Source organism: Ambystoma mexicanum, chromosome 4p (assembly GCF_040938575.1).
Source record: "Ambystoma mexicanum isolate Mex_15411 chromosome 4p, UKY_AmexF1_1, whole genome shotgun sequence".
NCBI lineage: Eukaryota > Metazoa > Chordata > Amphibia > Caudata > Ambystomatidae > Ambystoma > Ambystoma mexicanum.
The window spans coordinates 410414902-410436967 of record NC_090927.1 but is presented as its reverse complement, the minus strand read 5'-3'; the positions used below and the strand labels follow the sequence as shown (position 1 = coordinate 410436967).

The 22066-nt window shown below is 47.2% G+C and overlaps 1 protein-coding gene across 2 annotated transcripts in view; it reads left to right on the top strand.

Annotated features, from left to right (window-relative positions):
• DDX1 (DEAD-box helicase 1) overlaps window positions 1-22066 on the top strand; it is a 795552-nt gene that overhangs the window by 170492 nt on the left and 602994 nt on the right. For both annotated transcript variants that reach the window (XM_069605939.1, XM_069605941.1), the window contains exon 7: window positions 17820-17903. In XM_069605939.1, the coding sequence (XP_069462040.1) occupies window positions 17820-17903 (84 nt within the window). The remainder of the gene's footprint in view (window positions 1-17819; window positions 17904-22066) is intronic.

Here is a 22066-nt window from a genome sequence, read left to right as displayed (position 1 = left end):
GGTGAAGAATCTATGGGGACCCCATGTTTTGGCAAATCTCACACACTGTTCCGTCGGGCATGTGTCTCCTGCAAAAAAAGAACCTTGGTCCCATGACGCTCAGCCTGCAGCTGGAGCTGCCGCATCTTTTTGTAATTACCCAACCCCCGTACATTCCAGCTCATAAAGGTCAAAGTCACTCCCAGACATTGATGCAGAGACGATTGTATCAGAAAAAATGTTGATGACCGATGGGCCAGTTTAGTAGCCCTGCGGAAACAGTCACTGAGTATCACCCCGCGGTCCGCCTTTGCTGCCAATGTTAAGCTTTTAGTAACATAATCCCCAACATGTCCCACCCCCACCCACATCCCTCACCCAAACAGATGGATGGCAATCCCAAAACCCCTCAACCAAAACCAAACTAAGGGCATCAGCGCCTGGGGGCCTGTAGGCCGGATTGGCCGCGTCTCTCCGGGCCGCGGCAGGTCCAAGTGAAGCAAAAGGTGCCAACAGTGGAAATGTGCACGTAACTTGGACGGGGTTTTTGCACATGTTGATGTGGCACATATTCGTAAAGATGAAACAATCTAAGCAGATTACAAAATAGAGAACCAGTATGTCCCCGATAAAGGAAGATGGCCGGGCTTGGGCCCTCCTCAACGGGGCTGAAGGATAACTGTAGAGCCGTGATCAGAGGAGGGGAATCAGCCCGGGTAACGTTCATCAATGAACTTGGAGGCCTCTTTTGGGAGCGTGAAGAACACCCGGTTGGCATGTTCTTTGAGAAGTTTGGCGGGATAGAGCATGGCATATTTAATTGAGTGGGCCCGCAGCCTGCGCCTGACCGCTAGGAAAGTCTTGCGTTCACGCTGGACGGCCATCGAAAAGTCTGGGTAAAGATGGATCCTTGAGCCGCCGAGTAGGAGCTAGCCCTTGAGTCTCGCGGCCCTGAGGAGGGCATCGCGGTCACGAAAATTCAGCACACGGGCTATGATGGGCCGAGGAGGAGCACAAGGCTTGGGTTTAGCCGTCAGAGTTCGGTGTGCACGCTCTATGGTGAATTGCGGGGAGAGCTTGGGTGAGTCGAGGAGTGTCAGTAATGTGTGTTCAACGAAATCTTCCATTGATTCATGAACCTCATTCTCGGGAACACGATAATTCGGAGGTTATTGCGCCTTGATCGGGATTCCAAGTCCTCCTTCTTCTCCACATCGAGGACTCGGTTGGATAGAGGGACGACCTCAGAACGCAGGGCACCCAGCGCATCCTCTGCGGAGCCCACCCATGTCTCGACCTCCGCCACCCGGCTATCTGTCCTCTCAATGTGGGCCTTGATAGAGGATATAGTGCCGTTCATGTCGTCTAGTTTGGAGTGGAGTGCGGTGAAGCCCTCACGGATAAAGTCCATCATATTTTGAGACTCCGGAGCTGTGGCGGATGATGACGCAGTGGGGGCCTGCTCAGTGGTTTCCTCTGGCGATCTCACCGGCGTCTCGCAAACATATTGATGGAGCTCTGTTTTTTTGCGGCCCCCTTGGTCATCTTGGCGATATTGGAGTTCCAATGGGTTAAGGGGGGGGGGTCACAGCAGCTCAAGAAAAAAGGTGGGGGGAGCTCAGACCGTACAACACGTAGGGCAGTAAGCAAGGCGTGATGTAGAGCAGGTGGTCTTCCAGGGGGGGCCAGCGACTGTGGACCCGTATGTGTAAGGCTTGTGGCTGCTGGTGCAGCCTGCGGGGGTTCAGCTTGCCCCAGGTGACGTAGAAGGCGCAGTCCGAGGGCCTCGGGCGTGGATGACACAAGGGTTGTGGGTGGCGTTGCCCAATGGCCACTATGAGCGCAGGGATCCAGATTTGGTTATCCAGGCGAGTCTGTAGGAGGGGTGGAAGAAAGCACCACCCAGCCCTGTACACTGCCGATGAGATGGACAGGCTGTGGCTTAGGAGCAGCAATGTAGGTTGTAGCAGGCACCGGGAGACCCCTGGCCAGGAGTCCCCCCAGAGTGGACATGTGGGTGGCTAGCGTGGCCCAGAGCACCCCAAGTAGATTGCACGGATGCGGGCAGGTCCACTGTGCAGGGGGACACCTGGGCGAAGTAAAGCCAGGGCAGAGCGTATCGAGCGGAGGAGCCAGTGACTATTGCATGTCCCAGAGTCGGGCCCCGCCAGCGCTCAGGTCGCGGAGCGATGCAAGGGGGGAGTGAGGCAGTACCCCCCCCTCCACGTACCTTATTGGGCCCAGAGCCCTTCGGTGTGCGTCAGCGGGGGAGCGCGGCACCAGGTATGCGAGGTGCGCCGCAGCTCAACCCCATCTCCGGAGTCTCGTTGAGGTGTGGGGAGGGCCTCCAATGATCGGCCCCTCCGGCGAGCACGGTCACGGTCCAGGAGGGGCCAGGCTGCTGCAGTGCTGAGGGTGTCTTCCGAGGCGGCGCCGGGACGTGCCGCGGCAGCAGCCGTGTGCACAACCCCCCTCGGCGGTGGGTGGCGGTCCCAGGATAAGTGCAGGGTCGACGCTCCGGGGGGGGGGGCTTCCTCATGTGTCGAGTCTCGGCAGAAGTGGGTGGGGGGGGGGCAAGGACCTCGGAGTGCCCCACGGATCCTCGCTCAAGTGGATGTCGGCTCCGGTGTGTAGAAAGGCCCGGCGTCTCCCACGGCCGGGGCTGAACGTTGGTGCGAAGACGCCTCGCTGGTGGGGGAGGGGCACGGAGATATCAGGATGTCAGGGCCCCCGTTTCTCGTCGGGATTCGGCCAGATGATGCCCGGATACTCAGCGCCCAAGTCGAGCCCTCCAAGGTCGACTGCCAATGCGGGAAAGTGCCGAAAAAAGGATCATGCGACCTTCCTGCCGCGGAGAGTAACTTCCAGGTGGCCATCTTGTTCGGCGCTCAACAGCGCCCCCGCTAAAGTGTGTTCTAACTGACTCGGAAACGTCTCTCCCAAACTCAATGTGTAAAGGTGATCTATGTATAAATGCTATTACTGACCTTTATTGATGTCACTCTGTGTGCTGTATCTGTATAGCATTGAAAGAAATCACTCGCCTGCATTATTGTTTCTGAAATAACTTTATTTCTGATGTTTGTTAATCTGCTTAGAATCACATGCTGCGCATAGTCCGACATCCGGTGGTCACTGCGGAGTATTGCATTTTGTTTTTCGTAGTCGAAAAGGGACGTCGACAAGGCGTGTCTGTAACACTATTCCTATAGTGACTTGCAGTGTACCCACAATCCCTCACGCGTCGAGGTCCCTCAGATTGTTTTTTTCCGTCCAGATATTGGTCGCCTTTACGCGGAGCTCCTTGAGAAACATTGCAAAAACTTTATTCGACCTTTGGTCGTTCTTAACTTTTATTATTACTTACATCCCTCCTTGGGCGTCATAGCTGCAAAGCTGTTCACCGCCGATCAAGATCTCTGACGGAGGTGCCTTCGACGGAGGAGGTTGTTCGGTGTTCGCCGAACATGTGGTCTGGCCTCGACGGCCAAATACAGTAGGGAGAGTGGGGTCGTGGAACATTTATTGTTTCTCTTTGAGAATGCCTTTCCCTTTCCCCTCCCTTTCCTTCGGGGTTGTTACATGCAATCGGTTCCTCAGCTATGGAGAGCCTGGCGCGGATTATTTCCACCGATAGCCACAGACGGATGGCAAAAGAAACGTCGACCACCGTTCATAAGGCCCGGGAGATGCCGAAAAGGTCAGAAGGAAAGCAGGAACCACCCCCTCCGTCGAGAGGGACTCCTAGCCTACCAGAAGGCTTTTCAGAAGGCGAGGGGAACCTTTCTTCGACGTTATGGGATAGGTCAAAGTGTTTTCTAACGGAAGGCCAAAGCGCACCCCCCCCCCCCCCCGACCGCTCTGGGGTACCTCACGAAACCCTAGAGAGACTCCAGTTCTGTATGGACAAAATAGAGAGGTTTATGGAGACTCGGAACCTTCCAACACCCAAGAGATCAAGAGAGGGACCTCAGGAGGATTCCCAGGGCCAAGTACCCTAGGCTGTTTGATTCCCCCCCCCCCCCAAGAGGATGTAGATTTATGACCTCACTGGAGAGGACCCCCACCTTCAGGAGGATGATGAATTCTTAGGCAATGAAGGGGAACAAAACCTAGAGGTGGAAGGTTTTGAAGACAACCCGGACATGGGTGGTGGGGGCTTCGGAGAAGACCCAGAAGAAGGCGCTTCACAGCCCTGGCAGTCCCCATCAGTGTTTTCAGACCCTGACGCCATAAACCTGTCGCCACCCAAGGACTCACCTATTAGGAATACGTCACCTTTAGACGATCAAGCTACTTTTAATGCACTACCATGCAAGGCAGCAGCGCATTTCGAGATCGAGACCGGGGTAACTTCTCCTGACATCGACTTTGTAGAAAAGATCATTAAGGAGAAACCCCATGTCAGCCAAACCGTTCCCCTTCTCGCCTCAGTAAAGCGACAAATTATTCCTTCACTATCCACTCCCGCGTTGATCAGATGGGTCAACCCGAGGATAGAAAAATGTAGTCCTTCTCCATCGCACCCGTTATACATCAGGGGCCACTCTGTACCAGACTCCTTAGTGGTGACAAATACTAGGAAGAGAGCAGGGGTCCCGCTGTCAACTAGCGAGGCACCACCAGATAAAGAGGGTAAAAAAATGCTATGCCCTAGGAAAGAGGATTACAGCCTCAGCTGTCTTTTCCGCAAGAATTGCCAACAACTCTTTGCTGGCAAGTTACGCAGATGCACAATGGAGCAAACTACGTAAGGACATTGAGGTGGTACCGGAACCCCTTTGTACTCGGCTTCTAGCCACGGTGACTGAAGGGACGTTAGTCAACCAAAGCATCATTAAAAATACTCTGGATGCTTCAGAAACAGCTGGCCGTTCCCTAGTCCAAGGAATCCTCCTCAAACGCCATGTATGGCTACGCAATTCAGGCTTTAAACCTGAAACGCAAGCATCTCTAATTAACAAACCATTAGAAGATGCAAACCTCTTTGGTAAGGCGGTGGATGAGGCACTAGAGACCGCAAAGAAGGAATTTGACACAATCAAAACCCTAGACCAAATTTCAAGGCCTCCCAACAAACGTGGTTATGGCAACAAACGCTTTTTTCGAGGCCAACACCAGCAGCAACAACTACAGCAGCAATACTCTGCAGGTAACTGGTCCTCTAACCAAGGTACCAGTGGACAATACAACCAAAGAGGACAACGTCGTGGCAAGGGAAGAGGTTGGGGTCCCACCCCTAGAGGTCCCCCAAGCCACCAACACCAAATGACTCGAAGATTCGGGTCCCCTCCCATGCTTCGCCGGTCGGGGGCCGGTTAACATCCTTTCTTCCAGCATGGGAGGGTATAACATCAGACCGCTGGGTACTATCAACTATAGCCCGCGGTTACTGTATAGAATTCAACAGTTCCCCTACATACAGACCCCCAAGGGGACGACGCATGTCGCCAGAACACCTCGCCATCCTTCTTCAAGAAGTGGACCAACTACTAGAAAAAGGAGCTATAGAGGTCGTGCCTCTATCCCAGGTAACAGAAGGTATTTATTCAGTGTAATTCCTTGTTTCCAAAAAGGACTTAACCATGTGCCTTGTACTAGATCCTCGCCCAGCGAACAAATATGTCAAACCTCAAAAGTTTCGTATGGTGACTCTACAGGAGGTAATCCCCCTGCTTTCTCAGGGAGATTACATGACAACACTGGACATGAAAGATGCATACTTTCATATTTTAATGTTGCCAGCGCACAGGAAATACCTCAGGTTCATGATGGAGGGCAAACACTACCAGTTCAGAGTGCTACCCTTCGGCATAGCATCAGCGCCAAGAGTATTCACGAAGGTACTGGCAGTGGCAGCGGCCCACCTGCGCAGGTTGTCCATCCCTGTATACCCTTACCTCGACGATCGGCTCATAACAGGGGATTCTTACGAAACATGTTTCTCAAATACCCAAAAGACTGCAGACCTTTTGTTCCAACTGGGCTTCTCCATCAACGAGAAGAAGTCCAGTTTAGACCCCATCCAGATCAAACAATTCCTAGGGGCTCTAATTCGAACAAAGGACGGCCTCGTCTTCCCCTCCAACGAGAGGGTCCAAAACATGCTGTTTCAAATCCCTCAATATGTGGCCGGTCGAGAGGTGACGGTACGCAAAGCAATGCGCTTACTAGGAATGATGGCATCATGTATTTACTTGGTACCTCGCCCGCGCCTGTGCATGCGCCCAATGCAAGAGTGGCTCAACAGCCAGTGGTGTCAGGCCAGCGGACAATGGGACGATCTAGTGGTGGTCTCGCAGGCCTTGGTTCTCTTGCTACGGTGGTGGTCGAAGGGAAAAACTGGTAATGGGGAAACCATTCGCCACCCCTGCAGTGGAAGCCACTCTAACCCCAGATGTATCCCTCACAGGATCGGGGGGCTGACCTATCCCATCAGATTGCTCACAGAGTTTGGACTCCGAGCGTAGCATCCAAGCACATACACTTACTGGAGCTACGGACAGCACCACAGCCATGTACTACCTCAACAAGCAAGGGGGCGCTCACTCTCCAGGACTGTCCAAGCTGTCCCAGAACATCTGAAAGTGGGCTCTCAAACACATGTTCCGACTGTCACAACATGTACCAGGGGAACTCGATGTGCTAGCAGACGAACTCAGCAGACCCTTCCCTCTGCCCTCAGAGTACGAATGGAGGTTACACGAAGACATCGTCTTCGACGTCTTCACACAATGGGGATTCCCAGAAATAGATCTGTTCGCAACTCTGGAGAACTCCCAATGCCAAGATTAAGCCTCCAGGTACCCACAGAACCAATCCAACGGTCTATCGATACTATGGTCAGGGAAATTTGTTTACGCTTTTCCCCCGACTCCCCTTCTCAACAAGATAGTGCACAAGATACACCAGGAACAAGTTACCATGATACTGGTGGCCCCTATGTGGGCCAGACAGCCTTGGTTCGCTCACTTGATGGAGATGTCCCTATCCCCTCCAGTGAAACTTCCATGCCCGTACAACATGTCACAGCACAAGGGCTGGACACTGCATCCATGCCCTCAGACCATGAACTTATCAGCCTGGCTCCTGAGATCATAGAATTTGGACATTTACAACTCCCGCAGAGATGCATGGACATTCTTAGGGAGGCTAGAAAGCCAAACACTCGTCACTGTTTTTCTAGCAAATGTAAAATATTTGTCATCTGGTGTAGGGGAAGGAGCATCAACCCGGTTGACTGCTCTCCCACACAAATTGTTTTGTACCTGACTCACCTACTAGACTCAGGCTTGGTGTTTAACTCTATTAAAGTCCATTTAGCTGCACTTTCCGCATACACCACTTCCCAACTTAGTGTCATGGTGGAAAGTCCCAGTTATTAAAGCCTTCTTGGAAGGAGTGAAGAGGATCCACCCTCCCATAGCTAATCCCGCTCCCGGATGGGACCTAAATGTGGTACTAGCCAGGCTCATGGGGTCTCCCTTTGAACCCATGCACAAAGCAACACTTAAAGAACTCACTCTTAAGACTGCTTTTCTATAGCTATAAGAGCGCTTGTAGTTCACTTACTCTCCTAATGGACGTCCATTAGGAGAGTAAGTGAACTACAAGCGCTCTCTGTACTAGACCCCTTTGTTACAGTTCACAAGGATAAGGTGGTTCTATGCACACACCCTAGGTTTTCGCCAAAATTTATCTCTAAATTCCATGTCAACCAATCATTAGAACTACCAACGCTCTTTCAAAATCCTTCAAATTTAGGTGAGAAGAGCCTGCATACACTGGATGTTCGCAGAGCCGTGATGTTTTATAAGGAAAGAACTAGACCATTGAGAAAGACTAATCAGTTCTTTGTCTCGGTGGCAGCAGGAAGGGAAGGAGATGCAGTTTCAAAATCCACTATTTCTAGATGGATTGTACAATGCATCTCTCTCTGTTTCTCTTGCTAAGAGAGAACTACCCTTCAAGCCAAGAGCACACTCCACTCGAGGCACCGGGGCTTCCCTCTTGAGTCCATTTGCAAAGCGGCAACCTGGAGTTCTGTTCACACCTTTACAAAACACTACTGTCTAGATGCCCACTCTAGAGCTGATTCCCAGGTGGGACAAGCAGTATTAAGACATCTTTTTTTTCTACTGTTCCTTCTCACAACCCACCTCCAACTCTGGGTACTGCTCGCTAGTCTATGCACAGCATCTGATTCTAAGCAAATTAACAAACATCAGAAGACAATGCATTACTTACCGTAACAGCATTTCTGATGGTTGTATCTGCTTAGATTCACATGCGCCCACCCTTCCTCCCCGCTCGGATGGAAGGAACATAGACTTTCTTCTATATCTCTCTTTTCTGTACTTACTCACGTCTAATAGGCTCCCTCAGGGAAGAAAAAATACAAACAGTGGGACCTCTACGCGTGAGGGATTGTGGGTACACTGCACGTCACTATAGGGATAGTGTTACAGACACGCCTTGTCGACGTCCCCTTTTCGACTACGAAAAACAAAATGCAATACTCTGCAGTGACCACTGGATGTCGGACTATGCACAGCATGTGAATGTAAGCAGATACAACCATCAGAAATGCTTTTACGGTAAGTAATGCACTGTCTTCTCCAGTATGGGGTCTTGGCATGGATTCACATGCTCATGAATGTTCCCCGCCGTCATGCTGGGAATCCTCTGTAAAATAGTTTCACTTTAGAACTGTATTTCTCCTCTAAACCAATCACTGCCCTCTGGCTCATACTGCCCCCATCCAATTACTTCTCCCTAAGCCCTGCCTCTGGCAGCCATATTCAGATTTTTACTGCACGCTTCAGTGTTGGAGGTTCTCGAGTTTGCTCTCTGAGCCATTTGTATGTTTTTCTGTGTTTTTCGATGAGAGTTCAATTTTTGTTCCAAAGAGCCTGTGTGCTCTCTTCCTCATCTACCGGCAATGGGGGATCCGATGTCGGTGAAGTTCCACGCCCATCAAGGGCGAAGATTCCAGAAGGCCACCTTGGGCCTACATCGCTGCCTACGACAATGTCGGAGGAGAAGGAGGTGGTGGAAGGTCCCTCTTCAGGCCCTGCACCAAATGCGGGTTATGTAATGTTTGTGGAGGACAAGCACCTACAATGCCTCTACATCCTTATGGTCTGGGTGTAGGCAGTAGAGTGCGAGCTATGCCAAGGATTGTCTAAGAACATGATGAGATTTTTTGGGAAGGGATGGTGGATGTTTGGAGGGCGCTCCACCCTGAGACAAGGGGCTATACTTTTTTCTGCCTTGTGCATTGTACAAGAACGAGGATTGACTATTGGTGTATTCAGAGGCCACACTTCGACAGGGTAGCCAGCTGTGACCTTATTCAGCTGGACGGACCACGACATGTTCATAATGGGAGTTTCCGTGGTAGGCTAACGAACAAGAGACTCCCTGAAAGGATGAGGTTTTTGCGGAGGAGATGAGGAAAGTGGTGGGGGACTTTTTCCCTGTTAAATGACACAGGGGACTTGGACCCCTGCACAGTTTGGGTGGCAGCATAGGCGACATGGAGAGGGTTGCTGATCGGAGAAGGAGCAGGGAAGAAGAGGGCCAGACCTCTGCTAGCGGAGAGATTGACTGGGGAGATTTGTGATCTCGGGGCTGAAAAGCTGGGTGAGGAAGGATCCGCCCAGGAGCGGTTGGCGCAGGCCAGGACAAAGACAGGAGCTGAGGGAATTGGAGGTGGGCATGGTGGTGCGGGGGGTTGCAGTCCCTCCGGCAACGATGTTATGAAAAGGGGGACAAAGCGGATGCCATGTTGGCGTCCATGCTAAGGGGGCCAATGGGCGGACCGGTGGGTGGAAGACATTGTGGACGCCTCAGGGAGGCTCCACCGAACCACAATGGGAGTATTGGAAGAATTGTTCTGGTTTTATGTGAAGTTATGAGGAAAACACGGTGGTGGATGACCGTCGGGTGCAGCCGTATCTGCAAGGAATCCTCCTGCCGAGCTTGACAAGTGGGGAGATGAAAGAGCTGGAGGGGCCCATTGTGGGGGAGGAGGTGCTCAAGGCGTTCTGTGAGATGAAGATGGGGAAAGCACCTGGGGACGACGGATACACAGTGGGCTTTTTTTTTTTTTAAGACCTTTGCTAGTGAGGTGGTCCCACACATGGTGAAACTCTTCAATCACATATTGTCTACCCCCTCTCTACTTTGGACTGGCCCTGATATCTGTTATTCCAAATGAGGGGAGGGATTGTAAGAACTGTAAGTCCTATTGGCCCATATCTCTTTTAAATGTGGACGTGAAGGTGTTCACAAGAGTCTTGGCCTCCAGGATGGACCGAGTCATGCCCCGACTGGTCAGCTCTGATCAGGTCGGATTCATATGGGGGTGGAGGCGCTATGGAAAAAAACATTGCACCTGATTTCCCGGGAGCAGGGAGGGTAATCCGATATTGCTGTCCCTGATGGGGTGGGATTTCCTCTATGGGGTCTTATGGAAATATGGGTTTGGGAGTAGGTTGATGAGGGGAATCCAGGTACCTTACTCCTTTCCCACAGCAAGGGTGGCGGTTAACAGTAGGCTGTCAAGGGCTCTTGTGTTACAACAGGGGACCGGACAGGGGTGCCCATTGTCCCTCCTGTTTGCCCTTTCTGCTACGTCTGTGCTATAATGCTGTTAAGGATTTCAATCAGGCAAAAACACCTTGGTCTCAGCCTAGGAAGTAGCGCTCAATTGAGATGCCTTTCTCTTTATTTTATGCAGATTGAATTTGAGATGGTACACAACTCGTCTAACACCCCCCTTTTTCAAATACCCTTGGTCACAATGGACCATGAACCAGGCCGGTTGGTGAAATTGCAATATTTATTTATTTTTTAAAATTCAAAAGAAATGGTACAATTGTTTTGATTATAGGGTAGCAATCACCAATGGGGCGATAGTTGCAATGAAAATGGAAGCAATGTACTTAATTAACCTTCTCCTAGAACATAGACAAAGCACAAGTGAATAGGAGCACTTTTTGAATTAGGATAGATCGCACCCAAGGTAAGGTTTACCCCTGCAAGGTTCCCTCAACCCACAATTAATCAAATTCAGAGTGGATAGAAAGAAACGGCAGGTAATTCCAGAATAAGGGGCAGAAAACAGAATCAAAATCTGACTTTCCCTCACAAAATACGACCCTTTGCAATGGCATGAAATGACACTTGGAAATGGACCAATAAATAATGTGCAGTTAAATGTGTGAGGCAAATATGATTTCTCACAATGGCAGGAATGCATGAACACTAGCAATCGCAAGGCAATGGATCAACAAGAAGCATATAAATCGAAAATGAGTGGAAAGTTAAAACATGCTGCAGCCGAATGACACGTGGGAAAATTGCATTTCTTTTCAATTTCCATTTAAAATTACCCAAACGTTTTTTTTATAAAAACGTGTGAAATACTGAAAATATCAATGCGGTTTTTGGTCTGGGGGGACAGATTTATCACAGGGACAATATCAAAGTGAAAGAATGGTAGTAGCTGAAGATTTGGATGAGATGTTCTGGGTGGAATGGGGTTCAGTTTTAGGAAAAATAGAGCAGTAGAAATAAGAAAACCGGTTTTGAGAGAGCCACAAATTTTACTTGATCTAAATTATCTACACTATATTGTTAAAGAGGAACGCAGTAAGCTCCAAGGTTGATTCACGAGGTCAACCGCAGCGCTCAACTTTAACTGGAAATTAGTATAATTACTCAAAATATGACTAAGGGCTTAGGATTTACACAAGACAAATTTTAATCAAGATATGTCGCTAGTACTTAGAAATCAAGGACAGGGTGCACAGAGAATTCTAACAGTTTTAACAAGTTACCAGGGAATGAATATGACTGCTTAAAGAGTGGGGATAAAGACAGAGGCCACATAAGGTAGGCTATGTGTTACTAAGGGGTGGGGCAATTATACTCACAGTCCACGCTTGAGTTTTGGGATTTTGGACAGTCAACAGGTTCTGGTCTCAAAACGGCAAGTGCGCCTTACAGCAAACAGCTGGGCAATTCTGCCCACCGGATGGCAAGGACAGCTGGATGGCAGGGTGGCAGTGGAAATGCAGGTAGTGGGCAGCGAGCCAGTCTGATTTCAGGATGCAAAAGGTACCACAGCTTTTCCCCTTTTTTTTAAAAGGGATTTTAGTGGGGGTTTTCTGGATCAATGGCCTTGCTGGGACAGGATCAGCACTGCTTTGGCCTTGTAGTGAAATCTGCATTCAGCAAGATGAATGGAGCAGATTAGGAACGCTGGCGCAGCAAATTCAGGAGAGGGTGTGTCTTTAGCTCTGTCAACCACTCTTATTTATAGAGCATGGTGACATCCCAGAATTATTGGTAGGCAGAACTGAGCTAGGCCTACCTCCAAGAAGTGGATAGGACAATCCATGTTGGTTGCCTCCTCGAGGAGTCCCAGTTAATGAGGTAGCATTTTATGAGATAAAAAGGCATCCTACAGTCCTTTTTGCCAAAAATCTGTCATAACCTAATTTACACATTTATGGCACTTTAACAAATCACATGGACAGATTACATATTGTATGTAGAGCATAGTAGTCCAATCCTCACGGTTGTGGGACCTTGTTTCGCCCTTCTACCCGTTTTCGTGCTTTTCAGTGAGAATCATATTACTTAAAATTCTATAACTTTACACGTGTGTGTGTGTATATACTATCATGGGGCCTATTTCTGTTAGTTTTTAACATGCCATCATATGTCCCCCCCCCCCCCATGATACATTCTTCTAGCGTTCGTGTCCCATACATGCTATTGACAGCAAAGATATTGTATTTGAAAGCCACAAAAATCATATTTAAACGTTTACATTTTTGCGAAGTCCTGTTGCAAAGATAAGTCTTATACGTTTTATTTAAAAAATAGTCTTTGGAACAAATGGGCATCCTTTGTCCTTCACTGGAAGCATTTCTTTCTCTCCAAGTGTCAGTTCAGCCCATTGTGGAGGGGGGGGTTTCCCAGTCTGATTTAAAGGTTTATGACTTCACAGGTTGATGTCCCAGAAATTCCTTTGTAAGAGACTGGAGCACAGACCAAAGTCTGTAAAGGTAGCACTTAACACTTGTGTGTTAGGATCTACTGTGAATGGCCTTCCGTTGCTAGCATCCTCCCCCAAGCAGAATCCTGTCTTGGGCTGGTTGCTCCCAGGCTGCCAATGCAGTTTTTATTTATTTTTGCTCTGAATTAGAAGAAAACCTGCTGAATAAAACCATCTCCTACATGTATTTCACAGCACAATCCTGTTTCATGTTGCTAGGCAAGGATACGTTTTTGTCCAACATATTCCTTTTAAAACGGGCATTTCCTCCTTTTGGTTTGTAAAAGGCCATTTTGACACATGTGGTGCAGGCTGCTAGCATTTTCCTTTCAAATTCGGTTTTGCCATCTGACTTCCCAATATTGTTTTGCAGCCATAGATTATTTCTTGTAGGCAGCAGTCTGTACACTTGATTTAATATTACCGAGGATATCCAGCCTGACGAGGAATATTCATAAGCATGTGAATTCATGCAAGATACAATGCTGGAGAACAGGAGTTACAGGTAAGTAACTTGTTCTTAAACGTCTGACCGTCGTGTTCCGCTTCTGACTTCAGAAGCATATCCCAGCATCTGAATAAAGCAGGCTTTCGCCAGTTCTATAGAATTGAGAGCTGTGCAGGGTCTCCATGAAATTGACATGTGCACAGCAAGCTAAAATTTCTTTTCAAGCCGTGATTTTTGCCATTTTTTAGCAAAGTAAAGCTTTTGTTGATTTTTCTCAGATGTGGCTGGCACAGAGCATATCATTGAGGAGTAATGCTCTTTTCTGAAGGAGCACAATGTGAATATGGCTGACCATTTGATAAAAGTAGTTTGATGAAAAGCAGAGGAAAATAACGTCAGAGCAGCTTCCTTTTCAATGTGAAATATTCCCTTTTTCAATGGGAACTTTGGCCTTGCAGCAAAGCAGCGCTGCTTTTTCACTCCTCTTATTTTGTACATGTAAGCAACACACTGGCAGGCTCTTTCACTGTGTCCCCTTGTTCCATCCTGCCCAATATGTGCTTGGCAAGGTGGTGCAGCCATCTTTGTCGTTGCAAAACGCAGTTTTGTTGTGAGGCAATGGTGCTCACAGGAGCCAGCGCAGCCATTTTGCTGTTTCTGCTGAAGTGCAGCTTGGTGATGTGGGGAAGTACTGCTGAGTGGATAAATATATCCCACAATGCGCCACACAGTTGTACAGATATTGTCAAAAATGCAGTTGCATTTCCCCCCTCTTTTTCAACAAAAAAGATAAAAACATACTCTATCTTCCCCCATCCCCCTGCTTCTCCTTTTGTTCATCTTACTCACACAAACAACACTCTATACACACACGTAGCCCACACCACGCCCCCCCGGACCTCCCCCCTGCACAATCAAATGCACAGATAAAACAAATTAAAATAACAGGCTAAAATATCAATCACTACTATACCCGAGCTCTCTATTTATACGGTGTCACCTCCCCCAGCCCCCTCACTCAGGATCCCTATCGTCCCATTTTCTTTTCCTTATTATTCTCCTTAAATTCATAAACATAAAACAACCAGCCATAGGCATGCCACACTCCCAATTTCAATCTCTGCGTGTTCACTGTTCACGCTTCCCCATACATCTGTCCCCTACTTGTGATCCCTTGCTAGGGTATAATCGCGCGCGTGTGTGTGCTCACCGAAACTCCTGCGTTAACGGGCTTCCAACAACACCGGCCTGCACCTCTCCTTGGGGCTGCACCCGACTCCAGAGAGCAGACCGGATTCTGCAAAGACCGCTCCTGTACGCCCACTGGGAAGTACATTTTTTGACTGGTTGCTGTAGGTGGGCGCAGCCCTTCCGGAGAGGCTGTCTGGATACTGCTGCAGGTACGGCGGGCGCCGGGATGAAGTCGGGGCCACCAATTGTATGCTTGCTCCAGAAGAAATACGCTAGGGAAAAAAGTCCAAGATATTTATTGCAAGGATAACAAGTATTCATCTCACAAAAATAGGAATGCTAGCAAAGAACTCTGCTACTCACAAACGTTGTAGCAAGAGTTTGTAGAAGCAGAAGCTTATAAGGCAATACATTGTCCTCATTATATGGGGTCAGCTGGGCTCATCTCTCCAGTGACTGGAGGTCAGGCTCTTCACATGTTGATTTACAGAGTTACTATTGTAAGATAAAACTACTACATCATTATGGCATGCACCTGGGAAACTTGGGAACAGGCACGGGGGAACACGATCATGCTGACACACCTTCTTTGCGTAGGTCATATTGCACTCTACGCACCCAAGTCTTCCACCCTCGCATTGTACTATAATGTATTCCATCCTGTACCACGTATTACAAAGGGTGTCGTTCTGGGATAAGGTGAAATGGTTGTGTTCTTTTTTAGATCTTTTACGACTACTGGTTTAATGGTTGGTGGTCTGAGGTCACCTACTATCGTGAAATTGAGGGGTCTTGGACTGAGTCAGTTGTGGGTGCTATTAATCCTGGTGGTTTGGGAGGGGGTTGGAGATCTGCCCGTGGCCTGGCTGAGATGAATGTGCGCGGCGAGGAGCCTTGTGCTGTCTCGTGGCCTTGCAAGGAGCATTCCTTTTCGGTATAACAGCAACAGTTAAGGAACAAAGGGAAGTTTCTATGGGAATTAGCAGCGCGGGTCCTTCTCTCATCGGTGCTTGGGCCTGTTCAGGTTTCTCCATCAGGCCTACATTTGCCACTCAGCCATGCAGAATTGTATTTTTCTACCATAATTAAAATATGGCGCCTTTTTATATGCGCCCATTAAGTCTATACTTCTGTAATTCATGCAATATTATGTTCGTACAGGGTTCCTTAGCACGGCCCTCTCCCCCACTGGTACATCGCACGTCTATCTATGGGAATCGCTTCACTCTAAAGCACCTAGGGGGTGGGAATGGTTCATTTCCTTCCCAACACCAGCCTGAAGACACTCTTCAAAATGTGAGCTTTCTGCCAATGTCCTGTGACCTCCCAGGGCTGCAGAATCCCAATACCCAGTGTACGTCGACCACCTTTAAGGGCATTGCCTTGCTGTTGAACAATCTCGCTGGAACTTGGCTGGCATCCTTGTGCACCTCCAGAAGCACAAATACTCACCTCCGTCCCCCCAGCAGACTGCAGGGCTGAGAAAAGATGAACATTCCAACCAGTGGTGATGGTTTACTCCTAGTGCTGCGAAAAGGCACTAAAACCATGAACTGACACAGGAGTAAGGACTCTTTGCTGGCGAGTCACCCACTCGAATACTACTGCAGGAGCCCATCCAGGCCCCTCCCTCTCACCCCCCCTTTCATTACCGCGATCAAGGAGCAGGCAACCGGGTTTGCAGTCGTGCATCGAGAAGGCGTCCAGCTGCATCATCTTCCCTCTTAAGGTACAGTAGGGCTGTTGGTACTGTTACCTTAAGCCATTTGTGTCACTCGTTTGCTTTTGGAGTACTGTTTCTACTGTTTGGGTGTTCACCCATTTGCAGTCTCTCAGGCCTAACAGCTTGTGCCTTACAGGAAGCCTTCTAGTAAGCTCCCGTGGTTTTTACAAAGACCAACTCATTTGTTAGATACCTGTGTTAAGATTTGCATTCAGAACTATTGCTCTCCTTTTCACTTTGGCATTGTCTTGTTTCCTTTCAAAACCTGAACTGAAGAACTCCTTGCTTGCTTGTGATTGTTGCTCTTTCCATTCCTGAACTTATGTATACCAGAGCAATGCAGTTAAAGTTCTTTTACTGACCTGACCTCACTCTGTGAGGATATGAAAAGTATATAACAATTTACTCGCTTGCTTTATTCTTCCTTCCTATTCTAACTGTATGTTTGATGTTGCTAGTTGAAACAATAAATCTTTAGTTTCTAACTGCGTTGTTTGTTTCTTTGCATCTATGTATATTCTGGTTTTTGTACTGATTTACAGCTCATATTCCTCCTCCTGAGATAAGTCTGGCTGCTCTGCCACTCTACCAACCTTGTTTAGTACAGGCCTATATTAGAAGTTGGGGCTCTAAAACCAAGGGATACGTCTTGTAGAGTTCAATACCATTTGGACTTTTTGAAAGACTTACCTAACAGTCCTCTACCACTTGAAACTGTTTATTGGACCGTGGAGACCCTACATTCATGTTTCCAGCCTCACAAAAAAACGGTATGAAACGTGTGAACATTTGGGCACAAGGCCCCATACATCTTAGGGATGGGCTTGTTAAGCTAGTATTGTATCTATGTGGACCTGTAGTGCTTATATAACCCCATGTAAAGGAAGGTGAGTATTAGTATATGTATTTTCCCCTACTCAAATGATTGTATATGTATCTATTAATAGTGTTGAGTGATATTACCTGTTAGTAGTCATTTTTCTCAGTGTTATATGGCCATAAATATCAAATAAGTATTTTTATAACGGATTATAGAATCTGTTATAAAAATACTTATTCACACTTAGACAGGTTTAATCCATAACTTTGCACTGTGTACTCCTTGGGGAACCCTCAACCACCTCTTTAGACTTAGCCTATACCACTCGCCTTGCTACCTTGAACTAGTTTGGATGTAGTGCCCAGAGTTGTCCCTATCACTATACTAGGTTGGCCTTCTATACGTTTGTCCACCAGGCCAGAGTATAGAAAATCAGTGCCAGCACTGCCCTGCAACTAGCGTCATCAAAATTTCAGGGAAACGTAACGCTAGCCTCTGAGCCATCATGGAGTGTTACAGTATAAAGTGAAATACAAATGTGTAATCCTTATTGCGCTATTTGAATTGAATATTTGTATCTTTCCAGCAATTGGCTCTGATGGTTTGTTGTGCCAAAGCCGAGAAATAAAAGAATGGCATGGATGTCGGGCAACCAGAGGAATAAATAAAGGTAAGAATTGACTGTCATTGAAGAAAACGCATCAAAGGTATTAAGTCTGAAAAATAAGCCTGTTCTATCTAGCTTTTCTTTTTTCTGCATGATACAGATGGCAAACAATATCACTGCAACTGTGCACCATGGTTATGTACATTGTAAATGACTTATCTGCATTTGTAACTTGCAAGTAGCAACAGTTCTGCAGTATGCTGGGGTACTATCTTTTAAAAAAATAACTTTCCTTTTTTTATACAGGCCTTTTTTAACGGGAACACACATTTTGCATCTGTACCTTCACGTTTGGAAGGACTGTCACAGTACCTAACTCCATTTTGTCAATGATTTTTGGGGTTGGCTGTTGGGAATGATTTCTCTTTTGTCAACTTTTCCTCCATAGTTTCTATGGACCCACTTGCTTTTTGCTCTATTTTTGAACCTCTTCTGACTTTTTAAAGGCAAGTAAAGCCTTCAGCTTTACTACCCTTGTCTTTTGCCCATTGTTATAGGGAAACTGATCGGTCCTTCAGACTATCGGTACTGGGAAACAATTTCCCTTTTGAATTCTTGTACTTTTTAATGTTAGTGCGCGGTACAAATGATCTTTAATATTATCACCACTAGAGTTGTCCCCTGGCAGATCTGAAGAGGCAAAGGGTGTGGGGTGAGTAAGTGGGATCTAGCAGGAAAAGTGCAAGAGAGTAGTGATGTGCTGTTGGCATCTTCATTTTGGTTTGTACTGTTCACTCCGCTTAAGTGTTTTTCGGTTGGTAGCCGTCAGATTCTGTTGTGAGTGGCTGTGTGATTTGTTTTGTTGCGATGTGGTGAAGTTTGTGCAGTTTGCTGTGCTTTAGGGTTGTTGGAGTTTGAGAGGTGTACGCAGAAGGGTGAGACTGTTAGTGGGTTGGTTAGAGGCCTCGCTATCTAGATGTGATGCTTGCAATTTTTGTTAATTTTTTCTAGATGTGGCACGTGAATAGCTTCATTTCTATCTAGTTGCAGCATTGTTTAATATTCTCAATCCTGTCTAGATGTGATGCAAGCTAATAGTCTAAATGTGCCGTAGTCTGATATTTAACATTGCATACAGAACCTTAGAGCAGTGAAATGGGGATATTACCCCATGTTAGGGGGTTTTGCCAGACTGACTTTGGAAAGCCCATCTTGGATGAACAGGGTTACACCCCTTTAGATTTAGTTAACTAACCAAAGGTTTGGTAGTAATGGCTGAGCAGCTAGGCTTAGTCTAGAATGATGTAGGTCCGTAGTGAGGCACACAGAACCCCGAGCAGGCACTTAGTTCAAGGAAACTCTTACACTGAGTTATATAAAAAAAAGTTATTTATTTATGTACACTAAGGCTTGTAGCATTCAGGCAAGGTAAGTACTATAGCATAATAATATAAGGGAATAGTTGCAATATTCAGAGTTGGATACTTCGGAATAGCAATCATTTTAACAAATCATCTAATCAAACCATCTGAAACATATTTGCAAACTTATAGACCCTTTGATAACTTCATATAACTTTAGTTTAGCCTGTCTAATAAAGTTCACCCCTGTCATGGTGGTCCCTGGAGAGTTGCAAGGATCTGCTGAATGCAGCAAGCACCAGGTAAGTACCTAGGTGCGGGACAGTACCTTTTAAATGAAAAACAAGCTGCCACAGGTCGGTCCCCAAGGTGAGACGACAGCAGTCCCTGTTTCAGGTTTCTTGGCCTTGACGGCTGAAGAAGGAACTTTGGAGGAATCAGACTGTTGTACTCTTGTAGTGAGACTCCAGCTGATGATCTTCACAGCACTGGCTTGTTGAAGCTCTTCACAGGCTTTGGAACCGCAATGGTTGGCATCCGGCAGACTACTCTACGGTTCTTGATTCTCGACTTGTCTGAGGGAACGTCTAGGAGCAGGACCGAGTCACTGCATGCCCAGAAGAATGCCCACAAGGTTTCAGCCGAAACCGCGGTTCCCAAGACGATGCACTGCAGAAAATGGCCCAGGTCCCAGTGTATTGGGAGACTGCAGGCCCGGAAGGTCGCAGCTCTTTGAGGGATGGTGCAAAATGCAGGTGGTCTTGAGACTGGTAGGCCCACCTAAGTTCAGGGGAGGAAGTAGTCTCCAGGAGATCTTCCCTGTTGCTCGTAATCTGGGATTAGGGTCAGCAGCAGCAATCGCTCAACGGCTCTGGCAGTCGCTGGAAGTTGCAGAGCAAGTAATTCTACAAATTCCTCCTTTTGGATCTTCAGTCCAGTGGTCTGAGTTTCAGCTCCACAATCCTCGCCTTCTATGCAGGAAAACCGGCTGAGCCCATAAATCACCAGACATGCATCCATTCAAACTTTGCAGGGGAGGCCGGGTTGGAGGGGGCAGTCCAATGGGGGACAGGAGAATGTCTAAAAATGCTGGGGGACTCACAAAATGGGGAGAATGTCAGGGCGACATGCCTGACCCAAAGAACTTCAGACTAATTGCCCTTTTCGATGCCTCCAGCAAAATCTTTGCTTCAACCTTTCCTGTCAGATAAAGGATCTCCACCTTCCCTCTTAATACCAGGTGGGGTTCTGATCTGATCTGATATGGAGACATCCCTTAATGGCACTATAATATCACATCGCTCCTAAGCAGTAAAAAAACATTGGTGGGCCCATCTATATGGCCTCCATAGACATGTCCAATGCTTTCGATACTGCAAGCCGGGAGACCCTGTGGCACTCAAAATGCCAGATCCTGACATTGTTGCATAGTGAATGTTAGCTAAGATTTTCGATGCAATGGTAGATCTTCCTGACCTGTCAACCCCAGAACATTTTGCTTTATTGCTGCATTATTTTTCCTTATACCTCTGTGAGTGGGAAACTTTTTCCACACGCAAAATGTTACTCTTTTTATGGGTGTCATTTTTTAGACTCCCTATAATGTCTTTTTAAAGTTATCCTCTTTGACAACTTTTTGGCAATAAGTGCCTGTTGTTGCTGGGTTGCCCTGGGGGCTCCCCATTTAACTTTCTCTGGCTAAGCTTGAGTGAACTACAGTTCCCAAGGGTAGAAAGCATCTTTGGATCCCTTTTACATTTTATTCGGTGAAACCAGCAGACACCACCTTATGTGGTGTGCTGGGAAGATGCAATGTATCCCTTTTCACACTAAAACTGTAACAATTCTGTTACAGGTACAAGCTCACCTTTAAGGGCTGGTGGCAGTGATACCTTTTTTACTAATTCGGTGCACATTTCTGCGGGCTGTGTTCACAGCTGCAGTAAAGGCACCCAAGAGTTCAGATTTTACCAAAATGGACCCTGTCTTGTTTTTTCACCATTTTAGTGTTCCTTGTCTTTCCTTCTTCCTTCCCCTGACATCCAGGGCAGGAAATTCCCTTGCGATTTTTATATTTGGCACAAGTCCCTTGGACTCCCCGCCCAGTCTCCAGTCTGTCTGTGAAGGCAGGAAGCGATGGAGTCCAAAACTCCACTGCACTTTCTTCCTCCTTACCCGAATGGTGACAAATCCCAGTGGGTGGCTGGCTGTCCTGATTGGACAACCACTCGCCCTTGTCGCAAAATGCAGAGAGAATGCAGAAGTTGTGTTGTAGTTCCTGTTAAATACTCAATGTTGGGCAAGAATTTATGTAGTAACCTTGTGGGAGACTACACAACACTTGTCCTCTTGGAATTAGGTAACCCACCTTTTGGTATAGGCCTGTACTACACAAGTTGGTAGTGTGAATGAGCAGCCAGGTGTATCTAAAGAGGGGTAAATATGAGCTGCAGCAATCAAATCAACCAATGCAAGTAGCCAAGTAACACTTGCACTCAAGGTCTCAGTTATAAATATTTATTTAACATGAGTTTTTAAATAAGCATTCTTTTTAAAAGGGCAATATATGCAACAATCAAATATACTTTAAAATACATTTCCAGAATCAACACACTCTTTAGAGATGCTTTTACACACTTCCTACACCCTGAGGTGACTTCTCTAACTAGGACAGTAAGGGCATTTATATATCACTTGCACACTTTGTAGATTCTGAGGTTTGTAGAATGGTTAAGGGATGGAAAACGTTTAAACAGGTTACCAGAGCATGTGAGCACTTTAAATCTTCCAATGAAGTCTAGATAAAAACCTTTTCCAGCAATAATTTAAAAATCAAGTTATCACTGAGAGACAGTAAGTATCAAA